General features: G+C 36.8%; 2 protein-coding genes across 4 annotated transcripts; both read left to right on the forward strand.

The window, feature by feature from the left end:
* The first annotated feature begins 737 nt into the window (after positions 1–737).
* LOC130739930 (paired amphipathic helix protein Sin3-like 4) lies at positions 738–13,221 on the forward strand. 3 transcript variants are annotated; one of them, XM_057592401.1, is made up of 25 exons: positions 738–1,008; positions 1,105–1,216; positions 1,305–1,389; positions 1,735–1,887; positions 2,022–2,208; positions 2,309–2,407; positions 2,532–2,696; positions 2,872–3,202; positions 3,643–3,779; positions 4,570–4,645; positions 4,723–4,755; positions 4,900–5,177; positions 5,282–5,436; positions 5,630–5,757; positions 5,866–6,120; positions 6,492–7,211; positions 7,359–7,429; positions 9,582–10,214; positions 11,161–11,261; positions 11,353–11,491; positions 11,576–11,728; positions 11,823–11,986; positions 12,077–12,182; positions 12,525–12,700; positions 12,908–13,221. In XM_057592401.1, the coding sequence occupies exons 3-24, from the start codon at positions 1,307–1,309 to the stop codon at positions 12,678–12,680; spliced, it is 4,323 nt and encodes a 1,440-aa protein (XP_057448384.1). In that variant the 5' UTR covers positions 738–1,008; positions 1,105–1,216; positions 1,305–1,306; the 3' UTR covers positions 12,681–12,700; positions 12,908–13,221. The 3 variants fall into 3 exon arrangements, with proteins under 3 accessions (XP_057448384.1, XP_057448385.1, XP_057448386.1); XM_057592402.1 differs by having other exon boundaries at positions 12,911–13,221; XM_057592403.1 differs by having other exon boundaries at positions 2,872–3,154.
* A 704-nt stretch (positions 13,222–13,925) lies between these two features.
* LOC130739931 (DExH-box ATP-dependent RNA helicase DExH15 chloroplastic) lies at positions 13,926–19,935 on the forward strand. The gene is made up of 8 exons (XM_057592404.1): positions 13,926–14,670; positions 14,754–14,929; positions 15,061–15,174; positions 15,257–15,368; positions 15,457–15,543; positions 16,200–16,318; positions 17,072–17,252; positions 17,547–19,935. The coding sequence occupies exons 1-8, from the start codon at positions 14,182–14,184 to the stop codon at positions 19,800–19,802; spliced, it is 3,534 nt and encodes a 1,177-aa protein (XP_057448387.1). The 5' UTR covers positions 13,926–14,181; the 3' UTR covers positions 19,803–19,935.
* Positions 19,936–20,615: the final 680 nt, after the last annotated feature.

Genomic DNA, 20,615 nt, shown 5'->3' on the forward strand with positions numbered 1-20,615 from the left:
CTCTATCATATCCTGCTATTTTCTTATCCTATCATAACCACTAAACGAACGGTAAGAGATATAAACCGTAATCACCTAAAGAACCTTAAACCATTTATAAACAAAGCATCATTGCCAAAATGCCCAAAACACCACTTCAAGTTCAACTTAGCCTTTCGTTAAAAAAAGTTCAACAACCTTGTTAAATTACCTATACACCTTAGGAGGCATTTGATAGAAGAAATGAGAAATACATTCCCGAGAATAATATTTTTGGAGTTTGATAGTTGAGAATGCCATTCCCTGATAAAACTTAATGTGTGTTTGGTTAGGATTTACGATTCCCGGAAATATTTTTAAACTTTATTTAATTTAAAAATTTAAAATGATAAAAAAAATATGATGAAATTTGTGAGTAGTGGAAAGTTACATTCACTTTCCCATGAGAATGCAAGATTCCCAACCCATTTCATGGGAATCAAACGACAAAAGTTATGAAAGTTATGTCATTTCCGAGAATATTTTATGCCCGAGCATCTAATTTCTAACCTTATAACAAACACGAGAATATGATTTCATACCTTCACATTTCCGGGAATGTATTTCCCAACCTTGTACCAAACACCCTCTCTATTAGCTTTAGCCCTAGTTTGAGGCAAAAGAATTTCAACCGCCTATAAGCGGTAAACACTACGTGGGTGACTGGAAAAAACTGGTTCTATTTAATTTCACTACCGCCACGACACCACCTCAACCCCATTTGTTCTCGTTCTTAACATTGTTGTGAATGTGAACTATCTCTCCCTCTTTCGTTGTTGCCTCTCTTCTTTCTCTGTTGTTCTGTTTGTCTCCCCAGAAAATCGAACTCTTCGAAATTCAAATTCAGATTAAATTAACCTGTGTTCTCTCCACCAACGTTTTTGCTTTCCGAAGAGTCTGAGGAACACGCTGTTTCACAGAGCATTCTCTTCATCCTTTTGTTTTTTGGTTTTTTCGGAGTTTGCAGTTCAGAGTCTTCTTGATCACTCGGTAATTTTCGATTTCTTCGTTTGAATTCATCTTCACGTCGCTTTGCATTGAAGTAATTCGAATTTCATTTCTGATTCCTCTTTCTCGTTTTTCCAGGATTTGGCTTCTTCGAGGTGATCTCGTTGGGGCTGAGATTCTGCTTCGTGCTGATTCCGTTCGGTTAGATCTGAAGCCTGCTGGTTTCTGGGCTTTGAATGAGCAGCTTGAGGTTGGTGGATTTTGAATTCTATTCGACTTTGATTTTTTTGTTGGAGAGTGTTGTTTATCTGTTTTGTGTTTTCATGGTTTGTTGTCAGAGATGAAGAGGGCTAGATTTGATGTTTACATGAGTTCTTCCACATTCAAACGGCCCATGCTGTCTTCTCGAGGAATCGCAGAAGGGTGAGTTTGCAGAAGAGGGCTAAGATTTGTTTTCTGTTTAATTCAGTTCCTGTTTATTAGATTGTGTTTGTGTTTTCTTAATTTTTTTGCTTGATCAAACATTTGCATCTTCAATTGGCTGATGGTGGTGAAAATTTGAGTTTTCGCGTCCTTGTGTTAAAACGTGGGGGTTTAGATGGCTGTTTGGTTTTCTAATCTGTTTTCTAGGTATAGGTTTTTGTAAAATGTTTGGTGGTGAAAATTTGAGTTGCGTCCTTGTGTTAATGTGCTGAATACTTAATCTTCAATTTTGCTGCCAATGGCCTGTCTAAATATTTTATGACTTTTGTTTATTCTCTGATGAAGGTCGGGGCAACCCCAGATGTTGAATGCAAGTGGTCAGAAACTGACTACCAATGATGCCTTATCATATCTCAAGGCAGTGAAGGATATGTTTGAGGATGACAAGGACAAGTATGATGAGTTTTTGGAGGTCATGAAGGATTTCAAGGCCCAAAGGTACGGTTTGATCATGTTGCACCCAATTCTTCCTCCATCACAACCCCCACCCTGTGACTAGAATTTATTTTTTATTTTTGTGAGAGGTGGTCTTAGTTTTGTTAGTGGAAATTAATTTGTGTGTTCCTTTGTAGAATTGATACTGCAGGTGTCATAGCAAGAGTGAAGGAACTGTTTGAAGGGCATAGAGATCTGATATTGGGATTTAACACCTTCTTGCCTAAGGGATATGAAATCACGCTTCCACTGGAGGATGAACAACCTCCCGCAAAGAAGCCTGTTGAATTTGAAGAAGCTATAAATTTTGTGAACAAGATAAAAGTAAGAGTATTGTTGAGTCTGATGGTCTCTTCTCATGCAGATTTGTTTTAAACATAGAATGATAATTTTTGCTTTAGTCTAATGGATGCTTTTCATGCAGGCTCGATTTGAAGGTGATGATCATGTTTACAAGTCTTTTCTAGACATATTGAACATGTACAGAAAGGAAAATAAGTGTATCAATGAGGTCTACCATGAGGTCTGTGTTGTGTATCATGTTATAGTCAGCCAAACTTTTCATGTTGAAAATTTTCTTTTTTTCATTTCTCTATTTCTTCTGGTAGTCGTAATTTTTCTTTTTAATCATAATTGGACTTCTTCAGGTTGCAGTACTTTTCCAAGGCCATGCTGATCTTCTTGATGAGTTTACCCATTTTCTTCCGGACGCTTCTGCTGCTGCCTCTAGTTATTATATGTCTGCTCGAAATTCTGTGCTTCGTGATAGGAGATCTGCAATGCCAACAGTGCGGCAAGCGCATGTTGTTAAGGTTTATCTCTAATTCTCATGTCCCTTTCAGTACAAAAGCGTCCCCAACATGTTAAAACCCCCTAAGCCTTAGTGGTTCACCTTTCGACTCTGTCTGCCTTGGTGGCTTTGTCCTTCTGAGTTTCACAGTTGGTCATCAAGCTTTCAAACTGACATTTTGCTTATCTGTATGTTAGAGAGAAAGGACTACGGTTTCACACTGTGATCGTGACCCCAGTGTAGACCGTCCTGACCCAGATCATGACAGAGGTTTGTTGAGGGCAGAAAAGGAGCAGAGGAGACGTGTAGAGAAGGAAAAGGACCATAGAGAAGATGGCAAGAGAGATTGGGAAAGGGATGGCAGAGATCATGAGCATGACGGGGGTCAGTACAGGGAGCGGTTATCCCACAAACGGAAATCTGATCGTAAGGCTGAAGACTTTGGAGCTGAACCATTGCTTGATGCAGATGAATTTTTTGGTACGCGCCCTATGTCATCTACTTGTGATGATAAAAAATCTCTGAAAAGTGAGTACATCATCAATACTTCTGATCTTAAATCTACAAACTTTTTGAATTCTTTTACCTTTCCTAAGTAATGCTATGACACATGAAGCGTATGCATTCATGTTCACTTGGAAAATAATAAATGAAATAATACAAGAAATGTATCAAATTGAAAATTCATTTACAATTTTTGAAAAATTGTCATCACTTCTCCACTACCTATATTGCTAAATATATTTTTAAAAAGAATATGATTTCCTTTGTTGATAGGATTATCCATAATCAAGAAATGCTATGAATTTGTTATGATCTAAGGCTACATAAATATTTTTCTTCATACAAGTAGAAAAGTAGTAAATTCCAAATTTATTTTTTCAGCGTTATATTCTTTGTTGTTTAATACTTAACTCCTTCCTTTCCTTTCATGGTTTTTTGTTTTATTTTAAAATTTGTCATCTCAGCAAAGTACCCTGAAGAGTTTGCTTTCTGCGACAAAGTCAAAGAGAAATTACGAAATCCTGACGGCTACCAGGAATTTTTGAAGTGTTTACATATTTACAGCAAGGAAATAATCACCCAACAAGAATTGCAGTCATTGGTATGGTTTTTATATGATTTCACTGTCAGATTCTGTTAATATGGGTGACTTCTGGTAGTCTTGCTATGTTGGTTTGGCTGGTACAGAACATTAACCTTGATTCTTTAAATTTTTAAAATGTGATGGTAAAATATGGAAGGAAGACAAATCAGACAATATTATTATGTAGCGTGCCCTAATTGTGAGAGTTGGAACTGCTAATTGAACCATTACATCAGAGAAAATGCTATAAAAGATAAATGATTATGTATGTTACTTCTTAAGTTATCATTGGCTTCAAGTGTATTGTTTCAATCTTTGACCATTTATTCATGACAAAATTTGGTGGACTGTTCCTTTTAAATCTCTCCTCTCACTTGTCTCTGTTGTCTATAGATATAACCCAGCAATTTTGGGGAATTATTCTTGTGTCTATGTTGCAGATTTCTTCAACTTCATAAATTTTTTAAACTTTGATTTAACTCAATTCTTCAGTGATAAACTAAAAGTAATTGGGCAGCTAATTGATATCTTTCTGGACGACCATTCCTCTGTGCCGAAAAATTGTACAAGTTGAATGCGATGCAGAAATCAATAAATAATATGTGCACTAACTTATCTGTGCTTAAAGATAGCTGGATTTTACTTTCCGATGTAGCAAAAAAAAGATAATTGGATTTTTCCCTGATAAATCTAGGATAAACTCTACCTCCTTTCTTTGTATTTCATAGTGCAACTTATATTTCCCTTGAATTTTAACTAGACATGCTATGAAGTATGATAGCTAACCCTTGGTTGCTTATTCTTACAGGTGGGTGATTTACTGGGAAAATATCCAGATCTTATGGAAGAGTTTAACGAGTTTTTGGTACAAGCTGAAAAGAATGGTAACATTCAAACCAATTTATTGCTTTTTTTGAAGTTAAAGTTTATAAATTATTTCTAATCAGGTCCTGTAATGCAGATGGTGGATTCCTTGCTGGTGTCATGAATAAAAGTACGTAAAATGTTTTACTCTATACTGTTATCTTCTTATAGATTCTCCCCTTATATTTTTAGACAATGTGATTTGGGCTCATGGAACATTTTCAGTTGTATCTTGTGGTCCAGACCTTCTAATGTTTTTTGTTGGTGATCTCAGAGTCCTTATGGATTGAAGGGCCCGGACTTAAACCAATGAAGGCTGAAGACAGGGATAGGGATCGAGATAGAGACCGCTACAGGGATGATGGGATGAAAGAAAGGGATCGTGAATGCCGAGAAAGGGACAGATCTACTGTGGTTTCCAACAAGGAGGTCTCAGGTCTTAAGATGTCTGTATATCCCAGCAAGGACAAGCATTTCTTAAAACCTATAAATGAGTTGGACCTTTCCAACTGCGACCGATGCACTCCCAGTTACCGTCTCCTACCAAAAAATGTATACTTGTTTTACTTGTCTGTTTGTATTATCTTACTCTATTGGAATCTTTGAGTTCATTTTGCTGATTGTGCTCTTCATATGTATTATCTATGCTTATGCAGTATCCAATACCTATAGCTAGCTACAAAAGTAAAATTGGAGCTAAAGTTCTGAATGATCATTGGGTGTCGGTCACTTCAGGAAGTGAGGATTATTCATTTAAACATATGCGCAAAAATCAGTATGAAGAGAGTTTGTTTAGATGTGAAGATGACAGGTCAGAGCTTGTCAATAATGTTATTTTACCCTTTAAAGTGCCTGCTTTCTTGATTAATCTTTTATTGGTTACAGTGATAGTTGCAATTTTGCTCTTATTGGTTTATGACATCGCTGGGTCAATTAAGAGATATGATTGCCATATGTTATCTATGACTGGCACTTGCTGATGTTGTGTTAATCTATGCTGGTAGGTTTGAACTTGATATGTTGTTAGAGTCAGTAAATTTGACAACCAAACGAGTAGAGGAGCTGTTTGAAAAGATCAATAATAATGTAATTAAAGGAGACAGGCCAGTTCGTATTGATGAGCACTTAACAGGTCATAGTCTATTCAATTGATCAATGAATTCTGAGAGTAGATATGCAGTATGAGGTGATTTCTTGAAGTTTTCCATATCTGATGTGGTTTTATCTCTGTTCTTTTTAGCCCTAAATCTTAGGTGTATTGAACGGTTATATGGCGACCATGGGCTTGATGTGATGGAAGTGCTTAGGAAGAATGCACCTTTAGCTTTGCCAGTTATATTAACACGCTTGAAGCAGAAACAGGATGAGTGGGCAAGGTGTCGTGCTGATTTTAGTAAAGTTTGGGCTGAAATATATGCTAAGAACTATCACAAATCTCTTGATCATCGTAGCTTCTACTTCAAGCAACAGGATACAAAAAGATTGAGCACCAAAGGTAAGAGCCAACTGTTCACTTTAATAACCTAGAATTCTGAAGGCTTTTAGTGTTTGAATCAACGGGAGTATTTTTTAAGGCGAATTTTTTTAATCATGTGAAATTTCACCATCGTTTTATTGATATATAGTATTTCTTCGTTAACTCATCTATAAAATTTGTGTGGTTGATAGAAATAAATCTGTGCTCATAAGTCGTAACGTGTACTTTAACATGGGTTGCCTTGATGTTATTTATTTGTTTGGTTGCAATGCACCATGGTCTCTATAAAGTCTAGACATCCTTCAAAACACAATGAGTGCTGTGCCATTCTTTGAATGTAATGCAATTTTCGTTGTCATGACTCCTTTCATCTGTGAAACTATTTACAGCTTTACTGGCAGAAGTCAAAGAAATTAGTGAGAAGAAACACAAAGAAGATGACGTTCTTCTTGCAATTGCTGCTGGAAGTAGACAGCCTATTATTCCAAACTTGGAGTTTCATTATCCTGATCTAGACATTCATGAAGATTTGTATCAGCTCGTAAAATATTCATGTGGGGAACTTTGCACAGCTGAACAGTTGGATAAAGTTATGAAGGTTTGGACAACTTTTTTAGAACCCATGCTCTGTGTTCCTTCTCGGGCCCAGGGTGCCGAGGATACAGAAGATGTTGTCAAGGCTAAGAATACAGAAGATGTTGTCAATACTGAGAATAATTCTGTCAAAAGTGGCATTGTGAGTGTTGCTGAAAGTGGTGGTAATCCTGGTGTTGGTGCTATCACAATGAACCCAAAGCATATGAGTACTTCTAGAAATGGGAGTGAGTGTATGCCATTAGATCAGTCAGATTCTAAAGCTTGGCAATTAAATGGTGATAGTGGGGTTAGAGAAGATAGATGTCTAGATTCGGACCATACTGTGTATAAAACTGAAACTGCGGGCAATAATACACAACATGGTAAAACGAATATTATTGGATTCACACCCGATGAACTATCAGGGGTCAATAAGCAAAACCAGTCCAGTGAGCGGTTAGTGAATGCTAATGTCTCACCAGCATCTGGAATGGAGCAAAGTAATGGAAGGACAAAAATAGATAATACATCAGGTTAGCAACTTGCTTCAAGAATAATAACATTTCTTGATGCTTGTCCTGCCCTTTATCTGAAATACCTAGTAATTGATTTCTCATTTCATCTTCAACTGTTAATTTCTGATAATGAATGCAACTAAAACACTATTTTTTTTCTTTAAGGACACACTGCTACTCCATCTGGAAATGGTAATACTTCTGTCGAGGGAGGACTTGAATTACCTTCATCAGAGGTATGGCATTCTTGGTGCAGCTTATATCAATCTCAAATTAAAGTGCACTTGTTTTATATTCATTTTAAGGATAAATTTTGATTTGCTTTCAATATGAAGATTTATGCACACTCTGAACCAGTTGATGCCACCTTCAGAAAAGGTGGTTAAATACTACTGCGAGTAAAATACCTTAACCACTCCAATGATGCGGCACTTTTTTGTTTTTTGATATCATATCATTATATGGATTATGCCTGTCTTTAGTTCTAGATGAAATGACAGCATGTAGTAGAATAATGAAACATATAATATGGATTTAAAATGGCATCATGGTATTTTGTGGATGAGGTTCTGGTTTTTCTTAGTTTGATGTTTGGTTGTATGCATTGAAGAAAATATCCCAAATTCTGTTCTTATGGTAATCTATCACTTGAGAGGTCAAAAGTTCAAAAGCCTCAATGTCTTCTTCTACACCTCTGATTTGCTTTAGTTCAGTAAATTCTTCACAGGGTTTTCCCTCTCTTCTTCCACCGAATTTGGCTGTCATTGTCTTGTTGAGTTTTCTCCAACAGTATCCTTATTCTCCTTCAACAAGTTGAATCAATTGATGGTAGATCCGTCCATACTTAATTTGGACAACTTGATTTTACTTCCTCTGAAATATTTTGTATTTAAAAGTATGTCCCGGACTCCCGGCCCTTGTAATACAGTAAAAAGATCCCCTAAAAAAGATGGCAGTTCCATCTTCTTAACTGCCATACAACATTCATATCCCCCTTAATCAGAATCTTCTCCCTCATCAGTTGGACTCTTCTCCTCTCTGTTATGACTCTCCTAATCATCTTCACTTGCCCAAAGCCTATCTTATTCCAGACAAGAAAATTTCCTTCAAATTACTCCATTTTCTCCTTGATGTTGGACATCCTCATCAATTTTGGTCTTCATCTCCATGAATGTATCCTCCAACGAATCCTCTTTGTCAAACACCCTAGCTATGGATGGTTAATGATTCTTGTTGTTGACATCAGTTCTCGCTTTCAGATCCGGCAGGTTGGAACAAAAAACTGATAAGCACAAAAATAAATTAATGTAATATGTATTGCTGAACCCTAATGACATGCAATGAAGCAACCGACTTGCTGTCCCATAGACAAAGTCTCCTACAGAGAGCATTTCCTCTGTCCACAATTTACAAATATCCACTTCTAATTAGCCACCCTAAAATCAGATGTATTTCCAAAACAGAACTACCATCAGTTATATACTATGAATAACTGCCTTTGAGTTGCTTCCTACTATCAAATATATTCCTAAATCAGAACTGTTGACTGCCATCAGTTATTTTCAAACAAAAAACTGCCATGCAAGAGTTGCACTCTTTGTTGCCTTTGCCTCCAAGCGTATACCTTCAGAATGGGCAGCTTAGCTGGTTTATGGACGATCTCACCGCTTCCCATCATTAGTCAAATTGATTGTCAGAAAATATGGTGGCATAAATGATTGATGCAGCTTGTTGCATGTCTAATGTGATTATGTTCTTCTTTCTACAATGAAATTGACTCTTATATTTTAAATACTAAGACTTAAGGGGTAAGCCATAAGTTGTAAGTTACGCAAAACAGAGCACGAAGAGCATCATTTCCTTTGTAATTGTGTTATGGGACTATATGTGATCCCTAATCACCATGCTTGTGAGTTGTGATGTTCTTGGTGATTGTTATTGTGCAAATATTTTCATCATTCTTCAGTAATCTAGTCGAAATTCTTTACTAAATATTATCCGGTCCTATTTATAAGCAACAAAAAAAAAATTCACATAGTTTAAGAAATGTAGTTAAACTAGATAAAATGCATTAAATATGTCTTGAATCAAAATAAACTTCCAAAATTACCCTTTGTTATTAGTGTTGGAAAGTGGGAAAGAGAGAGAATAATTAATGAGACACATTTAACAAGTTAGAATTAATAAGGGCATCATGGGAAAAAAATAATTAATATAGCTCAAACTTTCATTTGGTTCTTATAAAAAGGACCAAAAATTTTCTTCTCTTTCATGCTTATAAATAGGACCGGAGGTAGTAATATACTAGTCACTCCTTTTAGACTGGTAATTATGTGGCATCATTATGAGTAATGTACTGAATTTTTGTTTCTTTATTTCATGGCATAGGGTGGTGATTCCACAAGACCAGGTACATTCACAAATGGGGCCACCACTGGAGGCACCGAAGTTCACAGATACCAAGAGCAATCAATTCGACACTTCAAAAGTGAAAGAGAAGAGGGCGAGTTATCTCCAAATGGAGACATGGAAGAGGATAACTTTGCAGTTTATGAAAATTCCGGATTGGATGCAGGGCATAAAGGAAAGGGTGGTGATATGAGTCAAAAATACCAAAGTAGACACGGGGAGCAAGTTTGTTGTGAAGCCAAAGGTGAAAATGATGTGGATGCTGATGATGAAGGTGAAGAAAGTCCTCACAGGTCATCAGATGACAGTGAAAATGCTTCTGAAAATGTTGATGTTTCTGGAAGTGAGTCTGCTGATGGGGAGGAGTGCTCTCGAGAAGAGCATGAGGACAGGGAACATGATAATAAGGCTGAGAGTGAAGGTGAAGCTGAAGGAATGGTTGATGCCCATGATGTTGAAGGAGATGGAATGTCATTAACAATTTCTGAACGCTTTCTACAAACTGTGAAGCCTTTGGCAAAGTATGTTCCTGCCGCGTTACATGAGAAAGACAGGAATTCTCAAGTTTTTTATGGAAGTGATTCCTTTTATGTTCTGTTCAGACTTCATCAGGTACAAAAATATCTCTTTACTCAACCATTCACCCCTACCCTCTCAAGTATTCAAAATCTACACTGATGATCTCTTTGTTTTTCTGTTTTTCAAAAAAATAAAAAATAATGATTTGTAAAAAAGATGATGTCTAAATTGCCCTCCTCTCTTGTTTTTTATTTGTGTTTTTTTTCCCAAATCCTTCTTCTGCTAATTGAAGTCATCCCAAAGTGTTTGTGTTGACCAGATGATTCCTTGTGTATTCTTCGGTAGAACCACTGTATTTGGTATATCTTACTGACTTAACACAAAACCCTGGGTGTTTGAACTTTGAACCAATTGTTGATAAAACTGATACTAATTTGGAAAAATTGGTTGTCTTGATTGAAATATGATACTTAAGGGAAGTTAGGTGACTCTGGGGAGTGAATGAAATGGTAGTGTGGCTGAGAGCATTGGGGATTGAGGTCAAATGGGGTTCTTAGGGGAGAATTAATGTGCGTGGTGACTGAATGGTCAATGGGTGAAATTCTGGTGATGGTGGTGGGCGGTGAGAAATATTCCACTACTTGCAGTTATCTAGACTTGTTTCTAGATAAAGTGTGGAGGTGAAAGGGATATGGCTAGTGACTATAGACGTGTGAGGGTTCTCAGAAGGGGATGATGGAGACTCCAAACTGCAGCTGCTCCACAGGTGGAGGCAGAAAGTACCAAGATGAAGATCTGCCACCACTGGAGATGGAGTGTTATGGTCATAAATAATAATTTTTGCTTGTCTGCCAAGGTTTCTATGAGGAGAGGGTGTCTGTACGATTTGAAATTTAATAGAGTAATAGACATTTGAAAAGCTGGAAAGGTGTCAATGTTTTTGGTGTGTATGAGTAAATGTGTGGTCGGTGACAATAAATACTTCTGAGCTTGTTATATATTCATTGTATAACATTTCCATTTTTTGCTAATCTGACAGACATTGTATGAGAGGATACAATCAGCAAAGTTTAACTCATCATCTGCCGAAAAGAAATGGAAGGCTTCACATGATACAGGCTCTACTGATCAATATGACAGGTGACATGCTTTGGAAATGTGGCATTCTGTTACAAATTTGAAAATATATGTGAATATCTATACAAAACTGAGGGTGTCCTTCATGCAACAGGTTCATGAACGCCCTTTATAGTTTGCTGGATGGTTCTTCTGATAATACAAAATTTGAAGATGATTGTCGAGCTATTATTGGAACCCAGTCATATCTCTTGTTCACACTAGACAAGCTGATATACAAATTAGTAAAGCAGGTCAAATGCACGATTTTCTCTTGCTATCTTTTATATACCATGCTATCTTTCTGACCCTTAAAATATGTGCTTTTTTTTTTCCAGCTTCAAGCTATAGCCAGTGAGGAGATGGATAATAAACTTCTCCAATTATATGCGTATGAGAAGTCAAGAAAACTAGGAAAGTTTATCGATATAGTTTATCATGAAAATGCATGTGTTATTCTTCATGAAGAGAACATATATCGTATTGAATATGTAAGTTTCTATTTTTTTTTTCCTTTCTTGTCTACTCCTAAATGAAGTTTTTAACAATATTATATGTTCTATAACCTAGTTTATTTCATTGCAGTCACCTGGACCAAAGAAACTTTCTATTCAACTGATGGACTGTGGACATGATAAGCCTGAAGTGACAGCTGTGTCAGTCGACCCTAAATTTTCTACCTATCTGCACAATGACTTTCTCTCTGTGGTCCCTGACAAAAAGGAAAAATCACGGCTTTTCTTGAAGAGGTATTTGATTAGTCAGAGGAATCGTTATTTGCTATTGCACTCTAATCTTTGGAGGTGATATTATAGTAAATTAATTTATTTTATTTTCAGGAATAAACATAGATATGCCGGTAGTAGTGAATTTTCAAGCCAGGCTATGGAAGGACTACAAGTTTTTAATGGTCTGGAGTGTAAGATAGCTTGCAGTTCTTCTAAGGTATTGAATGTCATAGTTACTTCTACCTATTTTATTCACGAGATGTTAAGAGCTAGAGTTATGAGTTAGATGTAGATTATTTTGTATGGGCCTGACCCATATGTACTTGTATTTCGTATACTTCACTCTTAACGTGGTATAATACTTCACACACACATATATATCAGAAAGACTGCATGCCATCTAGTAATACATCCCATTACTTTTTCTCAATCTCTCTCAACCTTTAATTCTTTTCCACATCTTCTTTTCCACATCTTATTTTGCACATCTTGCTGAGAATGCATTTGATTATTGTGCACAGCTTTATAGTCCTTACATTTTCCTGTTGCATGTTGTTAGGTGTCATATGTTTTAGATACAGAAGACGTCTTGTATCGGAAGAAAAGCAAAAGAAGAATCTTGCACCCGACGAGTTCATGCAATGAGCCGGCGAAGTCTTCAAACATTCGTTCAAGCAGAGCACTGCGGTTCTGCAAATTGTTCTCGAGTACATGACTGTGTCCATTTTGAGCCAGGTATGGTATGCGAAATTCATTTCCATACTTCAATTCAAACAGATGCAGAATACATAATTTAGCTGGAGATCAATTTTTTTAATTGTTTCTCTTAATACTGTGTCAATTTGCAACTAAAATTATTTGTCCTTAGGTTTTTTCAAGTTAATATAAAGATTTATTTAACAAACAGTTAATTAATAATTGTTGTTTGGTTGCACCTTTCAGCAGCTTTTCTCTAGTGTCATTGGCAGAGGTTGATCAATGTTGACCAAAGACGAGGCGCGACGTGGAGTGGAGAGTAGTTTGTATTATACTGTAATTTAATGGCTGATGATGGCTCATAATGTTATGTAATAGTCTTAGACGTAATTAGTCATGTAACTGAAGGGCTTTTTTTTTCTTTACATTTTTGTTCTAGATTATTATTTTTCATTTCCTTTAGCTGCTAGATTGTTTAAGGTTATTTTTTGTGAAACATTTGGGGGCTGCAATTAGCCTCCAGTTTAAAATATGAAGTGCAAACTGAGAATTCTGCTACACTTTCCATCCCCTTTTTCCTTTCTGTTTTTCGTGGTTAGAATTTAAGTGCTGTTGGGCATACTGGACTCGCGATCTAAACACAAGATAATGCTTGAGAAGCCAATAGCAACTATCAGAAGTTAGAACTGTGTGAGAAGTTCTGAAGGCGTTTTCAGTCTGTTTGATTATGTTAAACAGGTTTTAGTCTTTTTAATACACAGAAAAAGAAAAAACTTGTTTTATATAAATTGACTTCAAAAGTTATTCTTGAAAACAGTTCTAATGTTCAGCTTTTGAAACTGAAATTATACAATACCTCAAATGTTTTCAGTTTTTGTTTTTAAGTTTTCAAGTCACTTTTTCAACTCTGCAAAACATTTTGTTCAAACTGTTATTTTCTTTTCTGAAAATCAGAAACTATTAATTGCTTATGAAAATAGTTTTTAAATTCATAAACTAGTAAAGGAATCAAGTCCTAAGAATATTCATTTTGATCATATTAAGATTTTTCCTTCTCCTTTGAAAATAAGAGAATCAAGTCCAAAGACCTTGTTGAAAGTGAATACGTAACGTAATCTATTTGGAATTATACTAGAATGTGTCACAATCACTTAATCCTACAAGCTATAACTATACAAGGCTAACACACCTTGGATTATGTACCTACCATGTAACAAAATATGCAATTCAATATGAATCCAAACACATTCCTAGTAGCTTCTCCCGGTGGGAAATATGCCAGAGACTAACCATCTCGAGTCTCGGAGATAGCATTAAGTGAATAAGCTCATCCCACCAAATCATTCTCCCTACGAATAGCTCGGAGTTTGAACCTGGACACGGTGTTTAGTTTTTGTGAAAGGATAATAATATATCTCAAGCCCAGTGAGACTGAAAAAAAAATTGAATTGGGCCTTATCCATGTAAGATTTGGATTTAGATACCAAAAAGAGCAAAAGCTAAAGCTGTTCTCTCCCGCCATGGCCTTCGTCGCCACCACCAACACTCCACCACTTATCCTCTCTCACTCACTCCGACCACCGCGGCGATACCCTTCTTTCTCCCTCCTCCCCATTCCCACCACCACTCTCCCTCTCTCTCTCCGCTCCCTCTCTTCCACTCTCAAATTTCGTCTCTCCTTCTCCTTCAATCCCCCAACCTCATCATCTCTCCCCACCTTCTCCGACGCCGGAGAAGACGACGTCGAAGACGAAGATGATGATGATGAAGAAGAAGAAGAGTATGAAGAAGAGGAATACGAAGACGACGATGACGACGACGTTGCGGCTGATGAATACGACGACGAAGTTCCCGACGAAGGTGAAGCGTTCGATGCATCCGCTCGCCGCGAAGAATTCAAGTGGCAGAGAGTCGAGAAGCTCTGCAACGAAGTCAGAGAGTTTGGAGCTGAAATCATTGATGTCGATGAACTCGCCTCCGTTTACGATTTCCGAATCGACAAGTTTCAGGTTCCCTCATTTCACTCCTATTTGTTTGAACAATCTCAATATTCATCAATTTTCTGATTTGGTTTTTCGCTTTTTTTCGGCAGCGGTTGGCGGTTCAAGCTTTTCTGAGAGGCTCTTCGGTGGTGGTTTCTGCTCCGACTAGCAGCGGGAAGACTTTGATTGCGGAAGCTGCAGCGGTGGCTACAGTGGCGAGGGGACGGCGAATTTTCTACACCACTCCGCTCAAGGCATTGTCCAATCAGAAGTTTCGCGAATTCCGGTAAGCAACCAAACCAACCATTCAGTGAAATTTATGCAATTCCTATGATGAATGAATCTGCAATTTGATTTATTAGCTACTGGCACTGTCATTTTGGAAGTTACATGGTTGGTTTGGTGGTTGATTTTCAGGGAGACGTTTGGCGACAGCTATGTTGGTCTTCTTACCGGTGATTCCGCGGTAAACAAAGATGCGCAGGTTTTGATTATGACCACGGAGATATTGCGGAACATGTTGTATCAGAGGTGCGTTGTTAAATCCTATCTACTCTATTTTGTTTGAGGGTGCCTTGTTATTACATTGAATTAACGGTATCTTTTCATGCAGTGTTGGTAATGTATCTTCTTCTCGAAGTGGACTTGTCAATGTTGATGTGATTGTTTTGGATGAAGTTCATTACCTTAGCGACATATCTCGTGGTACAGTTTGGGAAGAGATTGTAAGCATGATTTCTTATCTTTTCCTATAGCTTAGCTTGCTATGCTTCTCTTATTTATTCTTTCTTAGTATGTTGTCAATTACTGCAGGTTATTTATTGCCCTAAAGAAGTCCAGCTTATTTGTCTGTCCGCAACCGTTGCAAATCCGGATGAGTTGGCTGGTTGGATTGGCCAGGTATTTAGCTTGTGCTGAGGATCTCTTCAGTACCATAATTTCTCAAGTATCAAGCACTTAATGTCAGTTGTCGTATAAAGATTATGTTACCATGAGTGGCCTTCTCCTGAAAGATTTTTCGTCACTCTAACTGGAAACATCTAAAATAATGAAGTCATAGATAATTCATGTAAAATTTTCCCAAACATTATGGTGCTCATTAGGAATTTTATAAAATTGATCATCTTGATTGACTTATGGACAGTTTAGAATCTGGATGTTTGAAATTGTTAATATTATATCCATTGTTCAAATATATGATTTTTGGTTCTCCAATTCACCATGCTTGGAATTCAATATTGAGCTTTTTTTTCTCGAGAATTTTGCATATCATGTTTTCTGAGAAAGAACTGCACTAAGTTTTACATCATTTTATGTAAAGTTACATTGATAATAAACTTCTCTGGTTCTGGTTACACTTTATGTGACATAAGTTGACAAAAAGTACTGAGTTCAGTATCATAGCATCTTCACTCAATTGACTGATGAAATTGTGCCTGGTTACAGAACTCGAAAAACAACTTATATACTGTCTTAACTCTTCTTTCATTTCACGTCGTCCTCCGTCTAGGATAAATTTTCTTTGTAACCTCTGATATGTTGTTTTTGTCTTGCAGATTCATGGTAAAACGGAGTTGGTAACATCATCTAAACGACCAGTTCCTCTGACATGGCATTTTTCTATGAAGAATTCCTTATTACCACTTCTTGACGAGAAAGGGACACGCATGAACAGGTGCTATCTACGATCCTTATTGCATTTATTCAGTTTAGTTGACTGTTACATGTATTCTATATCACTAAAAAAGCCTTGCTTATTAGTAAAGAGCTATCCTATTTCTTTTCACTTCATACCCATGTCAAATTCAAATATTCAATGTCACACTTGTTTGAAGGCAATATCTGGCAGTTATATATGTTTTTTCTTTTCCATGTTTTCTGTCTTTTAGGTGTGAATGTGGTATATATGATGTTACTAGGAAAAGGATGTTAGCAGCAAACAGAATCACTTTGTGTTATTGAATAGCATGAAATTTGTTACCATCCTTATTTATAGGATTTTATTTTATTTTTGTAATTGTCTATATTGAATTTTAGCCACTTACTGCTCCCCTAATATGTGGAAGGGCAGAAAATATCTGGTCATAAAACTAACTATTCAAAACTGAAATTTAGAGAATTGAATCATGATTGTTATCTACATATTTTCATTAATTAATATGATGAAAATACTTTATCTAATGGTAACTTAGATTTTCATTGGAATTTTGAATTGGTCAGTCGTTGTGAATATTTAAGTGTCAAGTGTTTGATTCCCAAAAGAAAATGTGATGGCATTGTTATTACTTATTCCAACTAAATTTTTCTTAGTGTACTAATGTGGACTTTAATCTAACAAATGTAAACCACTAAATACTAAATATAGTCATTATTTTATACTGGGCCAAATCAAATTGCAAAACTCAGTTTCTTTTCTTTATTTAAGCAGGAAGCTGTCACTCAATTATTTACAACTTCAAGCTGCAGGATATAAACCTTACAAGGATGATTGGTCTAGAAAAAGGAATGCCCGGAAACGAGGATATCGCATGAGCTATGATAGTGATGAAAGCATGTTTGAACAACGTTCTCTCTCAAAAAATAACATAAATGCAATTCGCCGTTCACAAGTAGGGTCTCCGAATCAATTCTCTCATTGTTTGTACTTTACGATGATCATTGTAGTTATCTGTTCCATATCTTTTGACAGCTTAAGATTTTGCCACTGAAATGAGATCTTGTTTACATTTATACATCTAAATATCTAATAACACTCATAGATATTGGACATGTAATGTATACACTTGGGTTACTTAAAAGCACACCGTTTTTGTTGGAAAAATAGGAGCACTTTTGGACTTCATATTTATGATTATGAGCATACCTTTTTTCATGTGGAATATAATCTTCATTATTTTTTCCAGGTTCCTCAAATAATTGATACATTATGGCACATTGAGCCTAGGGACATGCTCCCAGCTATTTGGTTTATCTTTAGCAGGAAGGGTTGTGACGCCGCAGTGCAATATATTGAAGATTGCAAACTTTTAGACGAGTGTGAAAAAAGTGAGGTCGAACTTGCCTTGAAGAGGTTCCGCATTCAGTATCCTGATGCTGTCAGAGAAACAGCTGTGAAAGGACTTTTACAGGGGGTTGCCGCACATCATGCAGGATGTCTACCTTTGTGGAAAGCATTCATAGAAGAATTGTTTCAAAAAGGACTAGTCAAAGTTGTTTTTGCTACAGAGACCCTGGCTGCTGGAATCAATATGCCTGCTAGAACCGCTGTTATTTCATCCCTCAGCAAAAGAATTGATAGTGGACGTAGACCATTAAGCTCAAATGAACTGCTTCAGATGGCCGGGCGTGCAGGACGCAGAGGCATTGATGAAAGTGGCCATGTAGTCCTCATCCAGACTCCTAATGAAGGCGCTGAAGAGTGCTGCAAGGTACTGTTTGCTGGACTAGAGCCTCTAGTGTCACAGTTTACTGCTTCATATGGAATGGTTTTAAATCTTCTTTCTGGAGTGAAAGCCATTCACAGGTCAAACGAATCAGATGACATGAGACAATCCACAGGGGGGAGAACTTTGGAAGATGCTAGGAAGTTAGTTGAGCAAAGTTTTGGAAATTATGTTAGTAGCAATGTTATGCTGGCTGCTAAAGAGGAGCTGAAAAAAAATGAGAAAGAAATTGAGTTGCTGATGTCAGAAATCACAGACGAAGCCATAGATAGAAAAAGCAGGAAGGCTTTGTCCCAGAAACAATACAAGGAGATTGCAGAATTACAGGAAGATTTAAGGGCAGAAAAACGTGTACGTACTGCATTGCGGAGACAGATGGAAGCAAAGAGAATATCTGCCCTGAAACCTTTATTGGACGACCCTGAAAGTGGACATTTACCATTTTTGTGCTTGCAGTATAGAGATTCTGAAGGTGTTCTACATTCCATTCCTGCCGTGTTTTTGGGGAAGGTTGACTCCCTTAATGCTTCAAAACTCAAAGACATGATTTCTTCTGTCGATTCTTTTGCATTAAATGTAGCAGATGCAGAGCGAAGTCTTCCTGATTCTGTATTGAATGAAGATCTTGAACCATCATATCATGTAGCTCTTGGTTCAGATAACTCTTGGTATCTATTTACAGAAAAGTGGATTAAAACAGTATATGGGACAGGCTTTCCTGACACTCCATTGGCTCAAGGGGATGCTCGACCTCGGGAAATTATGAGTACTCTGCTTGATAAGGAAGACATGAAGTGGGATAAGCTTGCTCACTCTGAACATGGTGGTTTATGGTTCATGGAAGGATCTCTAGAGACGTGGTCTTGGAGCTTGAATGTTCCTGTTTTGAGTAGCTTCTCTGAAAATGATGAACTGCTACTGAAGTCTCAAGCCTACAGAGATGCTATTGAACAATACAAGGATCAAAGAAATAAAGTTTCACGCTTGAAGAAAAGGATATCTCGTACGGAAGGCTATAAAGAATATAACAAAATCATAGACGGGGTCAAGTTTATTGAGGAGAAAATCAAGCGCCTGAAGACTAGATCTAAGCGATTGACTAACAGGATAGAACAAATTGAACCCTCAGGATGGAAGGAGTTTATGCAGGTTAGCAATGTCATACATGAAACCAGAGCCTTAGACATCAATACACATGTTATATTTCCGCTTGGTGAAACTGCAGCTGCAATTCGAGGAGAAAATGAGCTTTGGCTTGCAATGGTTCTTCGTAGTAAAATTTTAGTAGGATTAAAACCTCCACAGCTTGCTGCAGTGTGTGCAGGTTTGGTGTCCGAGGGTATCAAAGTCAGACCCTGGAAAAACAACAGTTTTATCTATGAGCCTTCTGCAACTGTAGTCAATTGCATAGGGTTACTGGGTGAGCAAAGAAGCGCCTTATTGGCAATTCAGGAGAAACACGGGGTAACTATATCTTGCTGTTTGGATACCCAGTTCTGTGGTATGGTTGAGGCATGGGCTTCTGGGTTAACATGGAGAGAAATAATGATGGATTGTGCAATGGATGATGGTGATCTAGCTCGTCTCCTGCGACGGACCATTGATCTATTAGCTCAGATTCCAAAATTGGCAGATATTGATCCATTGTTGCAGCGCAATGCAAGGGCTGCTTCTGATGTCATGGACAGGCCTCCAATAAGTGAGCTTGCTGGGTAGTTTCTCTGCCTCTGTTGTATGATCCATTTGTAAATAATTATTGTATGATTAATTTCCAAAATTGCATCTTATGATATATTATTATTCTTTTTTATTATGAAAAGTTTAGTGGAAGGAAAATTGTTCCAAGATCCATTCTATAGTAAAAACAGAAAGTCGAACCATTTTGAAGTCTCCTGAGGAGGATTGGTTGAAATTAAATTTAGATGGAGCCTTTTCTTCCTCTAGGAATGTAGCATCTTGTGGGGGAGTGGTAAGGGACCATGTTGGAGCTTTCATTTTCGCTTTACACTAAGAATTTAGATGAAACATCTTGTTCAAGGTTTGATTTTTGGGCAGTACGTATGGAAAAATATCTGTTTGTGAGATGCCTATTGACTTAATGTGATCTTAGAAACTCGAAAGATTAATTTCATGGTTGTCAGTTGTGTGAATACGTTGGAAAAAATGTAAAAATGATAGTTATGAATTAATTATTGGATAATTTATTATTTAGTTATTACTAACTTATGTATTAACAGCCACGTTAAAGAAAAAAATTTGTTTCCTTTATATTGGTCCACTTAGTATTTTAAGTGAGTATTAAATGATGTTTTTCCAAATAATACTTTTGTCGGAGTAATAAATGAGGAAAAATAAAATACATTCTAATGATAAAAGAACAAATAATAGTAATATTTTTATGAAAATTAATAACATTAATTGTACTCCTTAATATGTGTTTCTTCTTTCTTAAACAGTTAAATATGCACGAGAGTAGTATATACTTTTGTATTTATATATACTACGCTATTGAAGAAAAATAAACTGAAA

The sequence above is a fragment of the Lotus japonicus genome, chromosome 2, assembly GCF_012489685.1.
Source record: "Lotus japonicus ecotype B-129 chromosome 2, LjGifu_v1.2".
NCBI classification, from domain to species: domain Eukaryota; kingdom Viridiplantae; phylum Streptophyta; class Magnoliopsida; order Fabales; family Fabaceae; genus Lotus; species Lotus japonicus.